General features: G+C 38.3%; 1 protein-coding gene across 2 annotated transcripts in view; it reads left to right on the top strand.

Annotated features, from left to right (window-relative positions):
- Window positions 1-21,269, top strand: part of tbk1 (TANK-binding kinase 1) — a 242,608-nt gene that overhangs the window by 37,163 nt on the left and 184,176 nt on the right. For both annotated transcript variants that reach the window (XM_039769963.1, XM_039769962.1), the window contains exons 2-3: window positions 661-766; window positions 20,537-20,677. In XM_039769963.1, the coding sequence (XP_039625897.1) occupies window positions 680-766; window positions 20,537-20,677 (228 nt within the window). In that variant the 5' untranslated portion in view covers window positions 661-679. The remainder of the gene's footprint in view (window positions 1-660; window positions 767-20,536; window positions 20,678-21,269) is intronic.

Below are 21,269 nucleotides of genomic sequence, written 5' to 3'. Positions count from 1 at the left end.
CACATTTTTCTTCTTTGGAATAGCAATGATAGATTGACAGACCAGACAAACGCACTTCGACTGTGACATTTTGAGAAAAAAAACCCTTTTCCAATTCCACATCCAGCCCATACCCTCCCCAAACATTTTTTTTTAAATCCCTCCTTTAGTTGATATAAATTGGAAGGCTAACTAGATCACAGCCGGAGTTTTGCATTAGTTCGTGCGTTTAATCGTGCGTGCGGGTTGACCAGTGTGTTAGAAGAAAAGAGATCTCAGACTGGCCGCCCTGTATGTCAATCAAGTGGCAAAGGCCATAGGGAGGATATATGATAGACTAACGTTTTGAATGCAACGCAATCTACCTGCACTATCCTTGCGATCTACCGGTCGATCACGATCGACGCATTGGGCACCCCTGCTGTAGGTAATGTTACACAATCTGAAAATTGACATTTTTTAATTATGTTTGAATTATATTTGTATAGTAATATTCAATCTGATAGCCCTACTACTGTATGTGTATGTACATATTTTATTTTTCATGTTTTTGTATTTGTGTGTGTGTGTGTATGTATATTTTTAGCATAAATATAATCATGTTTGCAATTTTATCAATCAAATGGGATACTATTAAAATAGTGTTACTGTTTTATATACTAATAAAAGTTTTTCTTGTAGGTTTTCTGGAGATAAAGATATGCAAAGCACAGCAAACTACCTATGGCTGGTATCAGATCTTCTTGGGCAGGGAGCCACAGCCAATGTCTTCAGAGGAAGACACAAGGTTAGTCTTATAATTTGCACTGAAAATCGACTACACAGGTGTGGGACCTTTGTTATTTTCCTTTTAGGGTTCAAACCAATCAGAGCAGAATATCTTTATAATTGTATTTTTTATGTATGTCTTCTGGTTCGTCCTGCTTTCTCTTCAAACCCGGTCCCCCCCACGCAGCACACATGGCATTTCTCGATTCCTATTCCTCCTATTCCAAACCCTTCCCCATGCTGCCTGTGGCCTCCCATACACCCCCACGCCACTTTTCTCGATTCCTGTTCCTCCTTCAGACTACCGTGTTCCCCGCTCCTCTCTCATGACCTCATTGTTGTCATGTCAATGCCCTATATCTAGCCTCACCGCATGACCTTTCACTTCGGCCGTGTGTGCTCTTGGGAGTCTTTTCCGTAGCCTGCTACAGGAAGGTACTCTCTCAACCATTGGCATTGGTTTCGCTCCTTGCTATTTTTGTTATACTGCGACGGTTGTTTCCTAAGCCTTCGTTATAAAATGAACGACAGTATCTACTCTGTCGACGGGTTTTTGTACAACGTCATCTGTATTCCGTGATCAGACAACTACTTATTCCTATTAGTGGGTTATTTCTTTGTCACTAATGGTTGATGAAGGTAATGCACTCTCACTACTACATAGGGCAGTAGATTTTGTTGCATCACATTGGGACAGATTTGGAGACGTTCTTCCTGTTGTTCTTTCCAACGCAAGTCGAGTTATCACAACAAGTCAGGAGTACTATCAATACATGGAAACAGTTTATGGTGGTGAAGCTGAAATTCAAGCCCTTTCTGAGATTAGATCTTTCGACTCATTATCTGTTGTCTCCAGCAAAACACCTATTCACAACTGCATCTTTCAAGAACTATTTCTTCTTGTTTTCTGAATTCCTTTCTCACCGTTTTTCTGTTCCTATTCTTACACTGCCGTATGCTACGGCAGGCGTTGGCTAGTATTTAATATTTTATTATAATAATTCTTATAAGGCAAGGTGAGCAGATTCAGTCCTGGAGGGCTGCAGTGGCTGCAGGTTTTTGTTCCAACCCAATTGCTTAATAAGAAGCACTTATGGCTCAAGTAGCACTTCTGCTTCACTTTAGTTGTCTCGCTTGTTAATATTTTGAACCCTTATTGCTTATTTTAGTCTTAAACATCTGTAGTCTTGGTTTTTAATTGCTCCTTATTAGCAATAAGATGCAAATGACAAAAGAAACCAGCATTTCTCCATTTAGCTTGTTTCCATTTACACCTGTGTGTATTTATCATGCACTATTCGGTTTAATTAAATACTTGGAAGGAAAGTGAAGAGAAAAAAGTGAAGCACTGAGAATAACTTGTCTGTTTTAGACTTCAGGGGCCTCATGTATAACACCGTGCGTAGAACTCGCACTATAACATGGCGTAAGTAATAAAGCGAAATGTGCTTATGCACAGAAAAATCTAGATGCAGGAATCAGTGCGTACTCCAACTTCCATGTTCTTCCGCTACATAAATCCCGATTAGCTTGAAAAGTAACGCTCGTGCATGCGCTTCATATAATGCCCCAACTCCTCCCAGAATTACGCCTCTTTGAATATGCAAATAAATATAAATCGCCCTTAAGCTCAGCCTTCTGTGAAAAGACAATGGGAAAAGCACGGGGGAAAATATAAGAATTTCAGCGAATACCAAGTGGAGGCAAAGGAAAAACATACTATTTGTTCAAATAAACCGTGGTATAATCAACAAAAGGAAGTTGATCGAGTGACATAGCGTGTTGGAGAAACTTGAAAGCTCACGTTCACAAAATCGCGCAGTGCCGGAAATCACAAAAGAAGTCACATTTCAAAGTCGCCGTGAAAAGGCGAGTTGTAGCCCACCGTCTGAGCGTTACATGAAAGCTTATTAGGGTACAGAGAAAAAAAGGCACACAGTGGGGAAAAAGCACGAAATGTCAACTTTATTCTCGACATTACCACTTTAATCACATAGTTTATTTTGTCATTAAAATAGAACATCATAAACTGCATCTTAAAATCGTTTAATTAACCAGTTTCTCAAATCACATCGTAATTAAAGTAGCACGTTAAATGCTTTGTTTTGTATTTGATCTTCTATGTGCTCTATGTGTGTGAATCACTACTTGCTTCTTAAACCGGCTCCCTTCCTCCAACTAGACACAGAATCCATTACATTCGTGATATTACAGCTCTCTGAATAACTAAAATACTGAGATGTATACGTGATATCATTTTTATGATGATGGGAGTTGAAACACGTTATTAAACAGTTTTAATAATAATAATTTTCACAGCGCAGTGATTGTGTGTGACCTTCGATGAAATAATTTATTAAAGCAGTACTCAGGGGCAGCTCTAGGCTTGTGGTGGCACTGGGCAGAGGAAGAATCGGTGGCTCCTTCGTCCGCCAATGTCAGTAAGGTAGCTTATGCACTGTGGATGGCCACGTCCGTTGCAGACACTGCATAGCTGTCTCGTGACACAAGCATTTAACTTTTGCCAAAATTTGTCACTGTGTTGTTATTTTCTCTTTCTGTTTTATATTCAATATATATTGGCGCAGCCGTCACTGCAGTCCTTGCTTTTCTTTCCCCAAATACCCAATCACCACACAATCAGCTCTGTAATAGAAGTTAAGCCATCTGTAAGCTTAGAGCGCCGATTCTTCAGAACGTTTAAGGACCATTGAAATATCTTCGTAGTACTTGTTTAATTATTCTATCCTTCACGACACTCCCAGTGAAGATTATAGATTATTTAAATGAAGTTAAAGTTTTATCTGTATAATATAATAAACATATTTTGCTGCATTTCACCTTAAAAATGATATCGTCATCATATGTAAATACACGCTTTATAAAGTGGCTCAGGTTGTGCGATATTATAACTGTAGTGCAAGTTTATAGTGGGGTGATTGTACTTAGAAGTACAAACAGTTCTACAAGGAGCAATTGATTGAGTGTGTTTATAGTTCTTAGGATGAAACTGTTTCTGAACCGCATGGTCCGTTTGCCATGGCTGAGACAGCATGTCCTTGAAGCTGTATACCGATAATTCTCTTTCCGATCAGCTGCTGCTGTGATTCACACTCAGATACAGTGATATAAATACTCCGAGTGGTACAGTGAGAGTAATATGGAAAAAGATGATCCGCTGTGGCAACTCCTAACGGGAGGAGCTGAAAGAAGAAGAAGAAGAAAAAGAAGGTGCAGTGAGAGTAACAACGCTAAAGCAGTTATGATATTTGGAATACCATGGCTATTCCCTGGACCATTATATTATTACAAGTTAATTACAATCAAATGCGTTACACTAATAAACAATATGCGGATAGTTTCAGTGTGTTTATAAAGCCGCGTCAGGAAAATAAGGTGTAACCACACAGAAACAGTACCATTGCTTTGATGCTGGGTGCCGCCAGTCTGCAAAACCTAGCAGAGAACTTGCGTACGACAAGGTATGAGGTACTGTGGAAAAGTGTAGGTTTTATACATAGCGATTTGAACGTGGAAATGTTCTTACGCAACAGTTCTGTGCGTATGCACCGTTTATACATGAGGCCCCAGATCATTTGGATGATATATTTGGAAAGGAAACAAAATCTAGGATATGAGAATGACTTCACATGGCAGAGCTAAAGCACTAACAAGCCATGAAATTAAATAATTGACAAGGATTGGTTTTTAATTAACCAACTGGGTTGGAACAAAACCCTGCAACTATAAACACTAGAGCCCTCCAGGACTGAATCTGCCCATTCTTTAGAAATGTTGGCCCATATTGATAGGATAGCATCTTGCAGTTGATGGAGATTTGTGGGATGCACATCCAGGGCACGAAGCTCCCATTCCACCACATCCCAAAGATGCTCTATTGGGTTGAGATCTGGTGACTGTGGGGGACATTTTAGTACAGTGAACTCATTGTCATGTTCAAGAAACCAATCTGAAATGATTCGAGCTTTGTGACATGGTGCATTATCCTGCTGGAAGTAGCCATCAGAGGATGGGTACATGGTGGTCATGAAGGGATGGACATGGTCAGAAACAATGCTCAGGTAGCCCGTGGCATTTAAACGATGCTCAATTGGCACTAAGGGGCCTAAAGTGTGCCAAGAAAACATCCCCCACACCATTACACCACCACCACCAGCCTGCACAGTGGTAACAAGACATGATGGATCCATGTTCTCATTCTGTTTACGCCAAATTCTGACTCTACCATTTGAGTGTCTCAACAGAAATCGAGACTCATCAGACCAGGCAACATTTTTCCAGTCTTCAACTGTCCAATTTTGGTGAGCTCGTGCAAATCATAGCCTCTTTTTCTTATTTGTAGTGGAGATGAGTGGTACCCAGTGGGGTCTTCTGCTGTTGTAGCCCATCCGCCTCAAGGTTGTGCATGTTGTGGCTTTACAAATGCTTTGCTGCATACCTCGGTTGTAACGAGTGGTTATTTCAGTCAAAGTTGCTCTTCTATCAGCTTGAATCAGTCGGCCCATTCTCCTCTGACCTCTAGCATCAACAAGGCATATTCGCCCACAGGACTGCCCGATACTGGATGTTTTTCCCTTTTCACACCATTCTTTGTAAACCCTAGAAATGTTTGTGCGTGAAAATCCCAGTAACTGAGCAGATTGTGAAATACTCAGACCGGCCCGTCTGGCACCAACAACCATGCCACGCTCAAAATTGCTTAAATCACCTTTCTTTCCCATTCTGACATTCAGTTTGGAGTTCAGGAGATTGTCTTGACCAGGAGGACCACACCCCTAAATGCACTGAAGCAACTGCCGTGTGATTGGTTGATTAAATAATTGCATTAATGAGAAATTGAACAGGTGTTCCTAATAATCCTTTAGGTGATTGTGTGTGTATATATGTATATGTATGTATACATATATATATATATATATATATATATATGTATATACAGTGGAACCTCGGTTCACGAACGCCCCGGTTCACGTACAACCTCGCTTCACGACCAAAAAGATCGCCAAACTTTTGCCTCGGTTCACAACCACACACTCGTATGAACAAGCCAGGTTCCCTTGCCTGCCTGCAAGCTGAGCTGAAAGAGAGAGAGAAAAAGGGCGAGCGAGCACTTGCCTGCTAGGGAGGTGGAGGAGGAGATTGCTGCACGTGTTTGCTGAACAAGCCAGTTTCCTTAAGGCCCTCAGTTGAGAGAGAGAGAGAGAGAAAGGGCGAGCTAGCACGTGCCTGCTGGGAAGGGGGAGGAGGAGGAGATTGCTGCACGTGTTTGCCTGCCTATCTGTAGGCTGTAGTGCAAGCGAAAACATCCCCCTCCCCCCACAGGCAGCCTGAGAGAGAAAGAGAGCGGCCATGCTTTTTCATTTAAGCAAAGCCGCCCTTGTTCATTGTTTTCAATAAGACGTGCACTCTCTTTGTGCTCTACAGTATTTCGTGTGCTTTTGCAGTTAACTATGGCTTCTAAGCAAGTGGAGAGTTGTCAGAAGAAAGTTTTGAAGAAAATTGAAATCAAGTAAAGAAAGAAATTACAAAAGGTGGAAAAATGTTTACCAGTTTACTCATTTACCAATCGGAGAACCTCGTGCTTTCAAGCAGCATAATGTAAACAAAGCCAGACTGCCAGTAATGTGGAGGGTCACAAGAACGCTTCTTTTGGAATGGCTGCATGAGGCTTTCACCCCACCAGCTAAACGGCTAAAAGCACCAGAAACCCAAGAAATCACAAGAGAGAAAACACCTGAAGGAAAACACTTCATGCCAGAACTCGCTTCATGCAAGGTTAGTTTTCTTGGTGGTTTTTGTATTATGGATTTTTCAAAAGTTAATTTTTAGTTCATAATGCATTTGTTGCAATGTTATTTTTCTCTTTTTTCAAATGTTCGCTTTTTTCCTTGTGCTTAAAACTCATGAAAGGTTTACAGATGGAGTTTTTCATAGTGCGATTAGGTGCTTATGTTACATTTCTCTTTTCAAATGTTCGCTTTTTTCCTTGTGCTTAAAACTCATTAAAAATTGTTTACATGGAGGACTTCATCGTGTGATTTGTTGCAATGTTACTTTTTGGTTGCTTTGCAGTTGGTTTTTAAATGAAGTTCGATTTGTGCGATGTTTTTCTGCTGTGCTTAAAACTCATTTGAACAACATTGTTTACAGCTTATCAGGCTTTAGGTTTAATAGCGATCTCCTGCAATCTGACTTGTTTGCTTGTGAGTTGTTTTTGCAAGCGCTCGAATTCTTCCTTTTTCTGCTGTGCTTAAAACTCATTTGAACAACATTGTTTACAGCGATCAGGCTTCAGGTTTAATAGCGCGATCTCCTGCAATCTGACTTGTTTGCTTGTGAGTTGTTTTTTGCAAGCGCTTCGGAATTCTTCCTTTTTTTCTGCTGTGCTTAAAACTCATTTTAAAAAAAATGCTGCGCGAGCACGTGCTACAGAGAGATTAGAGAGCACGGGCAGCTGACAGGGAAGGGATGGGGGGAGGATAGGGGGGTGTGTGCGCTCGCGCTACACAGAGAGAGAGAGAGCGGGTGAGCCAGCCTGCTCCTGTAGCTGAGGGAGGGAGGCAGGCAGGCAGGGAGGGAGGGGCTTTGGTGGTGTGTGTGCTACAGAGAGAGAGTGTAGCTGATCAGGGAGCCTGGGTGTTTTGTGTCAGTGTTATTCAATGTTTTTACATTAGTTTACTATTACACTGTGGATTCTATGGTGTAATTAACTATATTTGTGCTTAATCTTTACATATTTTTACATATTTACATACAGTTTATGGTCTGGAACGGATTAATTGTATTTACATACAATCCTATGGGGAAAACTGCTTCGTTCACGATCAACTCGGTTTACGACCAAAGTTCTGGAACGAATTATGGTCGTGAACCGAGGTTCCACTGTATATGTATGTATATATGTGTGTGTATATATATATATATATATATATATATATATGTATGTATGTATGTATGTATGTATGTATGTATATGTGTATGTATATATATATATATATGTATATATATATATATATATGTATGTATATGTATATATATATATGTATGTATATGTATATATATATATGTATGTATATGTATATATATATATGTATGTATATGTATATATATATATGTATGTATATGTATATATATATATGTATGTATATGTATATATATATATATATATATATATGTATGTACACACGTGGACAAAATTGTTGGTACCCTTCAGTCAATGAAAGAAAAACTCAAAATGGTCACAGAAATATCTTTAATCTGACAAAAGTAATAATAAATAAAAATTCTATGAAATTTAACCAATGAAAGTCAGACATTGATTTTCAACCATGCTTCAACAGATTTATTTAAAAAAATAAACTCATGAAACAGGGCTGGACAAAAATGATGGTACCCCTAGAAAAGACTGAAAATAATGTGACCAAAGGGACATGTTAATCCAAGGTGCAAGTTCACTGCAGTTAGCTAAAGCAGTAGAAAGCCAAACTGGAGTGACCATTTCCCGTGACACCATACGGCGCACACTGCAGAGGAATGGCTTGCATGGGTATCGTCCACGAAGGAAGCCGCTCCTAAATCCCATGCACAAAAAAGCACACCTAGAATTTGCTAGGGCCCATGCTGAAAAAGATTATTGAAAGACTACTGGGACTCTATACTCTGGATCGATGAGACAAAGATCACTGTTTTTGGAACTAATGGTTTCAAAACTGTATGGCGTCGTAAAGGTGAGGATTTCAAAGAAAAATGCATGGTGCCTACAGTGAAACATGATGGTGGCAGTGCACTTATATGGGGCTGCATGAGTGCTGCTGGTGTTGGGGAGCTGCATTTCATTGATGGTATCATGAACTCAACAATGTACTGCTCTATACTGAAGGAGAAGATGCTGCCATCACTCCATGCACTTGGTCATCATGCACTTTTCCAACACGACAATGATCCAAAACACACATCTAAAGCTACTGTTACATTTCTGAAGAAGAACAGGGTGAAGGTGATTGAATGGCCAAGTATGTCTCCTAATCTGAACCCAATCGAACACCTTTTTAACGAATTATGGAGCACATGCATCGAAGCTTTTCAGCTGTGCTTGTGCTAAGAAAAGGAAAGATTTTAAAAATAACGTAACACGATTGTCAATGTAACCTTTTGTAAGTAGTGCCTGGAGGATTCAGTGTGGAGAAACTCTAGAGACAGCGTTTGTATTAACTTGTGGATTTTTCTGTGAGTATTTGGTGGCAGTGTGACAAAGTTGCTTTGGAAGACGGCGTTAGCCGCGGAGCTCAGCTCAGAGCGAAATGAGGTAAATGGGAGGGGAGATGATGACGTGACTCCCCCACCCGCCTTTTCTGTCAATCCCCCCCAAACACATTCTCTCAGAATTTGCATAAGCACAACCCTTCACCTGCAATTTTAACTTAGTTACAAAGTGATCAAAACTCTCGTTTATATCCTGCGCCCTCTCATTAAACTTGTATCCCATGACCCGTGGGACATGAGAAACGCCAGCGGCAGCCTGTCTATGAACTTAATTTAAAGTTTAGGTTTACTTTCTTTCCGAAGTAGTAGCACTCATTAATATGGTAGTATATGTCACTCGCTAGCTTCTTATTGTTTCGCTGCCTTCTCAATTATATAATGCATGTTTTCTTCAGCGCTTTTTGGAGGTCTTCCTGGTTTTCTACGCACTGCGTTTAAAGTCAGTTCATGTGATTACGTGAGAGGCGTGATGATGTCTCACAAAACTCCGCCCCCCACGGCTTTCGAGCTTAACTCCATTACAGTAAATGGAAAAAAATAGCTTCTAGTTATGACCATTATGCGTAGAATTTCGAAATGAAACCTGCCCAACTTTGTAAGTAAGCTGTAAGGAATGAGCCTGCCAAATTTCAGCCTTCTACCCACACGGGAACTTGGAGAATTAGTGATGAGTCAGTGAGTGAGTAAGTCAGTCAGTGAGGGGATGCCCTAAGTATGTACGCGCACTTCTCGATTCATTTTAGCCTCGCATCCCCTTGGTTTGAGACGTATGAAAAATATGCGGTTAACGCAGAAAGACAGATCACCAATTGAAGCTTTGTGAATAATGGATACTTTATTCGCGATCAATGATTGTTTTGGTAACGCCATACTCAGTGTATTTATTAGATGTACGGTAAAAAAGTAAGAGCGAGGGGAGGGTAACTTATTGAGGCACGCAGGGAAAACCACAATAGCACGCGGGCTCGATGTACTGTAGTGCTGGCCAACTCGATCTGAATTGCGCGATCACATTCAAAAAATATATCTTTTCAAGTTCTATTTAGTCCATATGTGTCAAACTCAAGGCCCACGGGCCACATCCGGCCCGGCGTAATTAAATCCGGCCCGCGAGATCATTTTATATACTGTATAATTATTATTAATGGCCCGGGGATATGAAGCGCTGGTAACACAATAAACTACAGATCCCATAATGCAGAGCTTCAGCTGCCTTGTCAACACTTACGCAAGTTAATCAAGTCTAGCTTATGATGCTGCAAGTTATTGCGGCTAGCCCACACGATGCCGAAGAGAAAAGGTGATTCTGAACATAGAGCCTTTAAAAACCGATGGGAGGCTGAGTATATGTTTACTGACATTGCCGATAAACCCGTGTGTCTCATTTGTGGAGCTAATGTGGCTGTAATTACAGAATTTAATCTAAGACGGCAATATGAGACAAAACATCAAGATAACCTGAAAGACCTAAATGCAATGCACAAGATACAGAAAGCAGAAGAGTTAAAGAAGAATCTGACACTTCAGCAGACGTTTTTGCCCATGCACAATCACAAAGTGATTTCAAGTGAACCTACTTTTATAGGAGACACAAGTGCACCAGTGCAACTTGCCCCACTTTACCTGTTGCCAAGTAATGTTGAACCAAATCGGCACAACGGTGTTCCCAAATAAGCATTTTGCTGTTAAACTGAGCGCACTGCGCACTAAGTTCACACGGCTCTTTGGTGACTTTGAAGAACAAAAAAAGAATTTTGAGTTGTTTCGCAACCCATTTTCCATCGATTTGGAAACTGCACCTGTGCAGATTCAGATGGAGGTGATTGAGCTGCAGTGTAATGGCACACTGAAGGCAAAGTACGATACTGCAGGGCCCGCACAGTTTATTCACTCCATTCCCACACAAATGCTCCAGCTCCATCTACATGCGGCTCGAACCTTGTGCATGTTTGGTAGCACATATCTGTGTGAGAAGCTCTTCTCAGTCATGAAGACTAACAAAACAGCACACAAGAGTCGCCTCACTGATGAGCACCTGCAGTCCTTCCTGACAATCTCCACAACACAGAACCTCACACCAAACATAAACGAACTTCTTGCCAATAAAAGATCCCAGGCGTCCAGCTCTGATAAAATGATATAAGAGCAAAGACAACAGAATGATTTGATTTGTTATTGCTGAAAAGAACAAATTTTATTTATATTTCCAGGTTTTGTTACGCACCATGTTCATATTTGAATTTGTATAATTTTGACAGGATATATTTTTATGGAGAGCAAAATATTATAAGTTATTTAAGGTTTGAGTTGATTTATTCCTTAATAATATTCTGTTGACTAAATAAAAATTCCTTCTATTTAAAAATTTAAATAGAACTTGAACAGAAACGAAATAATCATAATATCTACGCAGACTTTCACATAAGAGCGGGAGTCATCCGTTTTAACAAACAGCGTATTGCACTGATACGAAATGGCCTGCCCATTTAATTATTTAGGAATGGATAAATAAATTAAGATTTTGTACAAATAATGTTTTTCATTTTTCTTACTTCATGGATTCTGGCACCCCCAGCAACAGTTGCTCGCACCCCAAAGACACTATATATATATATATATATATATATATATATATATATATATATATATATATATATATATATATATATATATATATATATATATATATATATATATATATATATATACATACACACACATATTATATATATGTGTGTGTGTATGTGTATATGTTTATGTGTGTGTGTATATATGTAGATACGTATGTATACTATATATATATATATATGTATTTGTGCGTATATATGTGTGTATATGTAGATATGTGTATATATATGTGGATGTATGTGTGTATATATGTATGTATATAATTCCTTACAGCTTACTTACAAAAGTTGGGCAGGTTTCATTGCGAAATTCTACGCGTAAGGGTCATAACTGGAACCTATTTTTCTACATATAATGTAATGGAGTTGAGTTAGAGATGGCCGTGGGGGCGGAGTTTCGTGTGACATCATCACGCCTCCTACGTGCACGTAGAGAACAAGGAAGAACTCCAAACAGCGATGAGCACAAAACGCCATTTCACAATTGAGAAGGCAGAAAAACATTATGAAGCAAATGATGCATACAAGCATATTCATAAGTACAGCTACTGCGGAAACAAAGCACGGCGTGAACCGTAAGTTTATATTAAATTAAGTTCATAGACAGGCTGCCACTAGCGCTTGTAATTTAGTGCCTGCCCATATAAGGCCGCCCATCAGCGCAATCCAATACAAACACTGCCGGTAAATATTCACGCGGTGAAGGACTGTGCTTATGCAGAGGAAGATGAGATGGTCAGGGTGGTGTTTGGCACAAACTCATTGAAACTGCGAGAGAAACTTTTAAGTGCCGGGTCTTAGCTGACATTACACGAGATGGCACCAGCACAGCTGGGAACCTTCGATGCAAGAACACCAAGCGGCTCACGTGAACTGACGCAATGCACAGACAAAAGCAACAGTTCCAAAGAGTGCTGAACAAAACCAATTACACAATTGAGAAGGCAGCAAAAAATATGAAGCGCCTGATACATAGAATCATATTCATAAGTGCAGCTACTGCGAAACAAAGCACACGGTGGAAAAGTGAATGTCCCGCTAAAGGAAGACAGTGTAAAAAAAAAAAACCCGTGCATGCAGTTTGTCACATCTCAGATAAAGAGGAAGACGAGCTGTTTATTGATGCAGTAAGGAACTAATCGATGAATGAAACCTCTTATCTTTACAACGATTGACAAACACGGAATGTAACTTGAACACAACACATCCTACAAATACGACCCTGATTGAAACAAATAATGATAATCAAATCCTTGATGACAGCAACATTCAATAACACTCACAAAACAATTACTGTATAATGACAATCATGTTACGCTATTTTTAAAATGTTCCCTTTTTCATAACTTCTACTTCTCCACTGCGATACGCGGTATATATATAAATGTATATATATACCCCGATCTACAGTACATACTCTCGCATAGACAAGCCACACGCTGTGGCGCAATTGTAGAGTCTTCTGCCGACATTCGAGGTTCGATTCCCGAGAGGGGATGCACTGAGTATGTACGCGCACTACCTGATTCATTTTACCTTCGCATCTCCTTGGTTTGGGACGTATGAAAAAATTTTCGGTTAACGCAGAATCATGTTACGCTATTTTTAAAATGTTTCCCTTTATTAGCACAAGCACAGCTGAGAAGCTTCATGCATGTACTCCATAACGCGTTAAAAAATAACGATTTAATCACACTTTCAATTCCAAGCAAACGGAACTTTTGTCAATGCATGATTTCCTGGTACATCCATTACACTGATGCACACATCACAGCTACAAAAATGTTAGAGTCGGAATAAAGAGCGCTCTTACGACTGATCATTTCGACTTCCCGAGTAAGCCTTGATAAAAGCATGGTTTTGTGCACACTGAAAAGCAAGCAAAATTAGATGCATTACAGAAAGCGGACTTTGTGGCTCTTACTGGGGATCATTGACTTCGGACCGCTAGTAATTCTGATTACATCTAATTACAAAATGTTCAATGATCACACTGTTTTAGCCTAATGTACAAAATAATTTTGGCTAAGGTTACTCAGAGTTTAAAGATTAAGTTGGTCAAATTACCTTTTATGTTTCTGACTTATTTTTCTAAGAAGAAAACTGCACTTTATGTTGAAATTTTGGTTATTATTATTTAAAGACAATACTATTCTGAAAATCTACTTAAAGTACTTAAACTACCACTTTATTTTTAAGTCTGCCCAATTTTAACCAGGGATGATATTTTTGTTTCTGTTTTGAATTCAAATGCAGTTTAAAAGCTTTTTTTCAGAAATTAAAACAGCTTCAGTTTACAATATTCATGTCCATGTCTATTATTTGATTCTGTCGCCCACTAAAACACTTTTAAATTAAAAAAAAAACATTTGCGATTTGGGGTAAATTTACGCAAGTGATTACATATCAAGATTAATCTTACACAGCCTCTAATTAATTGGATTAATTTTTTTAATCGAGTCCCACCCCTAATATATATATATATGTGGATATATATATGTAGATTTGTATATATATGTGTATATACAGTATATATGTAGATATTTATATGTGTATATACAGTATGTGTATATATATATGTGTGTGTGTATATACAGTATGTGTATATATGTATATATATATGTGTATAGATGTGTGTGTCAAAAGGACACTATATATATATATATGTATATGTGTATATATATGTATATATATATATATATATATATATATATATAGTGTCCTTTTGAATGAGTGGGGACCTTGGTGAACTGTTGGAGCCCAAAGTTCTCCAGGCAGGACATAAAGTCTCTAGTAAGAGGGTTATTTACATTGTCCATATGAATATTGAAGTCACCCAGCTAAATAATATTAGGGGAGACAATGACAAGCTGAGCAAGGAAAGCAGCAAAGTCATTTAAAAGTCACTATCCGTTTAGGTGGACGATAAACAGCAGCGCGACGGTAGGCTAAGATCCAGGTAACTTGCATACAGTACATTCAAACGAAGTTGAGAGCAGGGACAGACATCGGCAAAACGTTCCACTTCTCGCGGTATAACATCGTGAGACCTCCTCCGCGGCCAGTGCCGTGAGGTTGACAGATGTAAACAAATCCCGGCGGAGTGGATTCATTGAGTTCAGAAAAGTCATTAGGTTTTTGCCAAGTCTCAACTAAACAGAGGAAATCAAACTTATGATCAACGAGGAGATCCTGAACAAGAGACCCCTTGTTCGTAAGTGAGCGAATGTTCAGTAGTCCGAAGTTGAAAGTGGTAGTCCCATGGGTAGTAGAGGTGTTAGCCGACCTAGTTAGGCCTGGCAAGCACACTATGGTCGACAGCCCCATCAGCATGGCAGGAGGACGGCAGAGTTGGACCAGAAAGACTTTATTGCAGACGAGGGATCCTGGTGGACCATCTGCGGGATCCACATGAATGTATCTCCGGCGTGGTTGGAAGATGATGTCCGGATGGAGATGCAGAGAAGCAGGAGGAGGCGTTGACATGGAGGGATATATATATGTGTGTGTGTGTGTGTATATATATATATATATATATATATACACTGTGTGCACAATTATTAGGCAAGTTGTATTTTTGAGGATTAATTTTAATATGGAACAAACACAGTGCTATCAGTCAATCCAAAATGTTAATAAACCTGAAACCTAAATGTTTCACAACGGAAATGTGAGTGTGAAACTTATTAGGGGAATACATATGTGCGCAAAATTATTAGGCAACTATTAGTGTGCAGATTTATTATGCAACTAAAGGAAAATGAAAATTTTCCCATCTCACTTGTTTATTTTCATCTGTTATAGTGAGAATAATAAACAAACACCTCAAAATTTACAAATAAACATCTCTGACATTTCAAAAAAAATCAATCAATCAATCAATGACCAATATAGCCACCCTTCTTTCCAATAACAGTCATAAGCCTTTCCATTCATGTAGTCTGTCAGTTTCTTGATCTGTTGATGATCAGCTTTTTGTGGAGCAGTGACTACAGCCTCCCAGACACTCTTCAGAGAGGTGTATTGTTTTTCTCCCCCGTAAATCTAGCGTTTAAGAAGTGCCCACAAGTTCTCGATAGGGTTTAGGTCAGATGAGGAAGGGGGGCCATGTCATTATTCCTTAATCTTTAAGGCCTTTACTAGCTGGCCACGCAGTGGAGAACTTCGATGCAAGTGATGGAGCATTGGCCTGCATAAAATCATGGTCTTTTTCCTGTATCACTGTTTGAAGAAAGTGTCTTCGAAAAACTGGCAGTAGGTTTGGGAGTTGATTTTGAGTTCATCCTTAATGCAAAAAGGTCCAACTAGCTCATCTTTAAAAATACCAGCTCATACCAGTACCCCACCTCCACGTTGGAGTGGAGCTCTGTGCCCATTACTGATCCACAGGTCCATCCATCTGGTCCATCAAGAGTCACTCTCATCTCATCGGTCCATAAAACCTTTGAAAAAATCTGTCTTCAGATATTTCTTGGCCCAGTTTTGACGTTTCAACTTATGTTTCTTGTTCAGTGGTGGTTGGGTTTCAGCCCTCCTTACTTGGCCATGTCTTTGAGCACTGAACACCTTGTACTTCTGGGCACTCCAGGTAGGTTGCAGCTCTGGAATATGAAAGTACTGGAGGATAATGGGTTCCTGGTAGCTTCACGTTTGATTCTTCTCAGATCTTTGGCAGCTAATTTGCATCTTTTGTTCTCAACACGTTTCTAGCCACCCTGTTGACTATTTGCAACAAAATGTTTGATAGTTCTGTGATCACACACCAATATCTTAGCAAATCCAAAAGTGCTGCATTCCTCTGAAAGACTTTTTACAATTTTTGACTTTTCAGAGTCAGTTAAATCTCGTTTTTGGCCCATTTTGCCTGAGGTAAACTAGCTGCCTAATAATTCTGCACACCATGATATAGGGTGTTGATCTCCTTAGGCCACACCCTCCCTCATTACACAAATACACATCACCTGACATGCTTAAATCCAATAAGCATTCAAGTTAATACAGCTTGGAGTTGGAATTGTGCACACAGTGTATGTGTGTGTATGTATGTATGTATGTATATATGTATGTATATATATATATATATATATATATATATATATATATATATATATATATATATATATATATATACACACATATATATATATATATATATATATATATATATATATATATATATATATACACACATATATATATATATATATATATATATATACACACACACATATATATATATATATGTGTGTGTGTGTGTGTGTATGTATATGTGTGTGTGTGTGTGTGTGTGTATGTATATATATATATGTGTGTGTGTGTGTGTGTGTATATATATATATATATATATATATATATATACTAGCAAAAATACCCGCGCGGAGAAGTAGTGTGTTAAAGAAGCAATGAAAAGAAAAGGAAACATTTTGAAAATAACGTAACCTGATTGTCAATGTAATTGTTTTGTCACTGTTGTGAGTGATGAGTGTTGTTGTCATATATATATATCTATACATATACACATATACATACATATATATCTACATATATACACACACATATATACACACATATACATACATACACACACATATATATAAACATATATATACATATACATACATATATACACACACAGCTATTTCGTATCAGTGCAATACGCTGTTTGTTAAAACGGTTGACTCCCGCCTTACGCAATAACAAATCAAATCATTCAGTTGTCTTTGCTCATATGTCATTTTAGAGCTGGACGCCTGGCATATTTTTTTGGCCACAAGTTCGTTTCTGTTTGGTGTGAGGTTCTGTGTTGTGGAGATTCTCAGGATGGATTGCAGGTGCTCATCAGTGAGGTACCCTATGTGCTGTTTTGTTAGTCTTTATCACTGAGAAGAGCTTCTCACACAGATATGTGCTACCAAACATGCACAAGGTTCGAGCCGCATGTAGTCACCAAAGCGCCGTGCAAACTCAGTGCGCAATAACTCTAGTAAACGGTAAGTGTTCGGCAAGTATGGCTTTACCAAAACAATCATTGATGGCGAATAAAGTATCCATTATTCGAGTATGTAGAGCGGGATATATATATATATATATATATATATATATATATATATATATATATATATATATATATATATACCTATGTATCGCATGAGAAGTAGTGTGTTAAAAAGGTAGAAAAAGAAAAGGGAACATTTTAAAATAATGTAACATGACTGTCAATATACAGTATTTGTTTTGTGAGTGTTACTGAGTGTTGCTGTCATCAAGGATTTGATTATCATTATTTCTTTCAATCAGGTTCGATTTGTAGGATGTGTTGTGTCAAGTTACATCTCCGGTTTGTCAATCGCTGTAAAGATGACAGGTTTCATTCATCGATTAGTTTCTTACTGCATCAATAAACAGCTCGCCTTCTTCTTTATCTGAGACCTGACACACTGCATGCACAGGTTTTTTACACTGTCTTCCTTTAGCCGACATTGACTTTTTCCACCGTGTGCTTTGTTTCCACAGTAGCTGCATTTATGAATATGCTTATCAGACGCTTCATATTTTTGCTGCCTTTTCAATTGTGTAATCGTTTTGTTCAGCGCTTTTGAACTGTTGCTTTTATCTGTGCACCGCGCCAGTTCACGGAGCCACTCGGTGTACATTTGCATCGAAGGTTCCCAGCTGTGCTGGTGCCATCTCGCTATGTCCATAGCTTTATTTAATGTTACCTTAGTCCTGGCACTTAAAACTTTCTGTCGCAGTTTCGCTTGAGTTTGTGTCAAACACCACCCTGACCATCTCATCTTCCTCTCCATAAGCACAGTCCTTCACCCGTGAATATTTACCCGCGGCAGTTTGCTATTGGATTGCCGCTGACGGACGGCCTTATATGGGCAGGCACTAAATTACAAACACCAGCGCAGCCTGTCTATGAACTTAATTTAAAGTGTAGGTTTACATCGGCTTTGTTTCCAAGTAGCAGAACTCATGAATATGGTTGTATATGTCACCGCCGCTTCTTATTGTTTCGCTGCCTTCTCAATTATATAATGCATTTCTTGAGCGCTTTTTGAGGTCTTCCTGGTTTTTCTATGTACTGCGCGGATTACGGAGAGGCGGATGATGTCATACTAAACTCCCTCACCACTGTTGAAGCTCATCTCCATTACAGTAAATGGAGAAAAACTGCTCCAGCTATGACCATTACGCCGTAGAATTTCGATATGAAACCTGCCCAACTTTTGTAAGGAAGCTGTAAGGAATGAACCTGCCAAATTTCAGCCTTCCACCCACATGGGAAGTTGGAGAATTAGTGATGAGTCAGTGAGTGATTGAGGGCTTTGCCTTTTATTAGTATAGATAGATATATATATATATATATATATATATATATATATATATATATATATATATATATATATATATATATATATATATATATATATATATATATATATATATATATATATATATATATATATATATATATATATATATATATATATATATGTATGTAAGTATGTATATGTGTATATATATATGTATGTATGTGTGTATATGTATATATACACATACATACATATAGCATGCTAATTCCTTACAGCTTACTTACAAAAGTTAAGCAGGTTTCATTTCAAAATTCTACACATAACGGTTGACAACGTCCGCCATTTTGAACTTTCTTATTTATGGCGCCATGTTTACAAAATTTGCTAGGCGACTTCCCTGCTCTAACCGAATCCAATGTACGTACTTATTTCGGTGGTATGATGCCACTGTCGGCCGCCATGTTGAACTTTTCAACGGTCTTTGTTGCTTATGGGCCCATCTTCTCGAAATTTGGTACACAGGTTCCCAATGCTAACTGAATCCTGTTTTCTTACATACAATATATACGTCCATAGCCTGCAGCTCGGTCACCGTGTGAGGCAACGTTGGGTCCCCCATCCCAACGCCGCCCACGTTGTTGGCTGCCTGCTTATATTAGGCCTTCTGTTGCTCTAGTCTCTACATTCCCTTCCTTGCTTCGCCATGGGATTCACGTCTCCCTGCTGATAACTACAGCCTTTTTATTTAATCCAAGGCTTCTCTGATATTTTATTGTTCGTTTATTATGAGTATAGTTATTGTGTAGGTATTTTAGTTGGAAAGGTTTGAGAATAAACTTATTTTGAAAGTGCATTTAATTTGTATGTGTATGTGCTAAAATCAATTATTACAAGAACACTAAAATTACCTGCAGCTCTTACAAAGTCTAGTTATATTATTTTTTTCTGTTAAATAGTTGCTGCTGTGTTTCTCTAAAGTTATTACAAGTACTGCTCTGTGAACTACATATTGCATTACTGTTACATATTTCTACTGTTTGATTAAATGAAGCATTGCTCACTTTATAAAATGTTCTATACTTGTATTTTTGAAGACCTGAAAACAAGTACAAGGGACATTTTATTTAGAAATGTCAATGAAGGCATAATAAAGAGTGAGGAAATCATAAAATAAAACTAACAGCCAAATCTTTCTCTTTGACAGGAGGAGAAATTAGTGGTGAACTTCTATCAGATTATAAAATGCATGAACATTACAAACTATTGAATAACATACTAAAGAAGAAATAATTGAAATTTGTGATAAATGATATGAGAAATTGGTTCCAGCTGTAAGGATACTTAATATACCAAAGTAAATTGTGAAACGACAATTGGGAGCTCATAATAAAAATACATGCAGAGTATTACTGAAATGATTGTTGCATGATTACCCCAGCCATACTTGCTTCTTTTCGGTTTATTAGTTGCTTGAAGTGCTCTGCCACAGACAGGCACTCAGTGCTAATACCTAAAAATATTAGTATAGTGCTTTATTTCTAAGTTTTAATTCTTTTTCAGAAAACTGGTGATCTTTATGCTGTGAAAGTTTTCAACAGTCTCAGCTTTCTTCGTCCTTTGGATGTCCAAATGAGGGAGTTTGAAGTGTTAAAGAAGCTAAATAACAAGAATATTGTGAAGCTCTTTGCTGTTGAAGAGGAGGTAAGAGTATTTGCTTTGATAAACATTTTGCTTTGTTAAGGGGCTTGTAATTAAATAAAGAATTCCTGTACTGTGTACTCATGTACCCCTTTATTCCTTTCTTGCAACAATTATATGCAATTATACACCAGACATTTGAATATGTTTTATTTTTATATATATATATATATATATATATATATATATATATATATATATATATATATATATATATATATATATATATATATATATATACAGTAATCCCTCGCTATATCTGCGTTTCGACTTTCAAGCAGTTTCACTCTATCGAGGATTTTAAATGTGAGCACATCTAAATATATATATCACAGATTTTTCGCTGGTTCACGGATTTCTGCAGACAGTGGGTCTTTTAATGTATGATACACGCTTCCTCAGTTTGTTTGCCCTGTTGATTTCATACAAGGGACGCTATTGCCGGATGGCTTAGAAGCTACCCAATCAGAGCATGTATTACATATTAACTAAAACTCCTCAATGCTATAAGATATGCATCCCCGCTGAGCTTGATTGTTTGTTTGTCTCTGCCTCTCTCTCACCCTCTCTGACATTCTCTACTGACGCCTCTAAA

The sequence above is a fragment of the Polypterus senegalus genome, chromosome 11 (genome assembly GCF_016835505.1).
Source record: "Polypterus senegalus isolate Bchr_013 chromosome 11, ASM1683550v1, whole genome shotgun sequence".
NCBI classification, from domain to species: Eukaryota; Metazoa; Chordata; class Cladistia; order Polypteriformes; family Polypteridae; genus Polypterus; species Polypterus senegalus.
The sequence above is the reverse complement of the archived record's forward strand: the minus strand, read 5'-3'. Positions and strand labels throughout refer to the sequence as shown.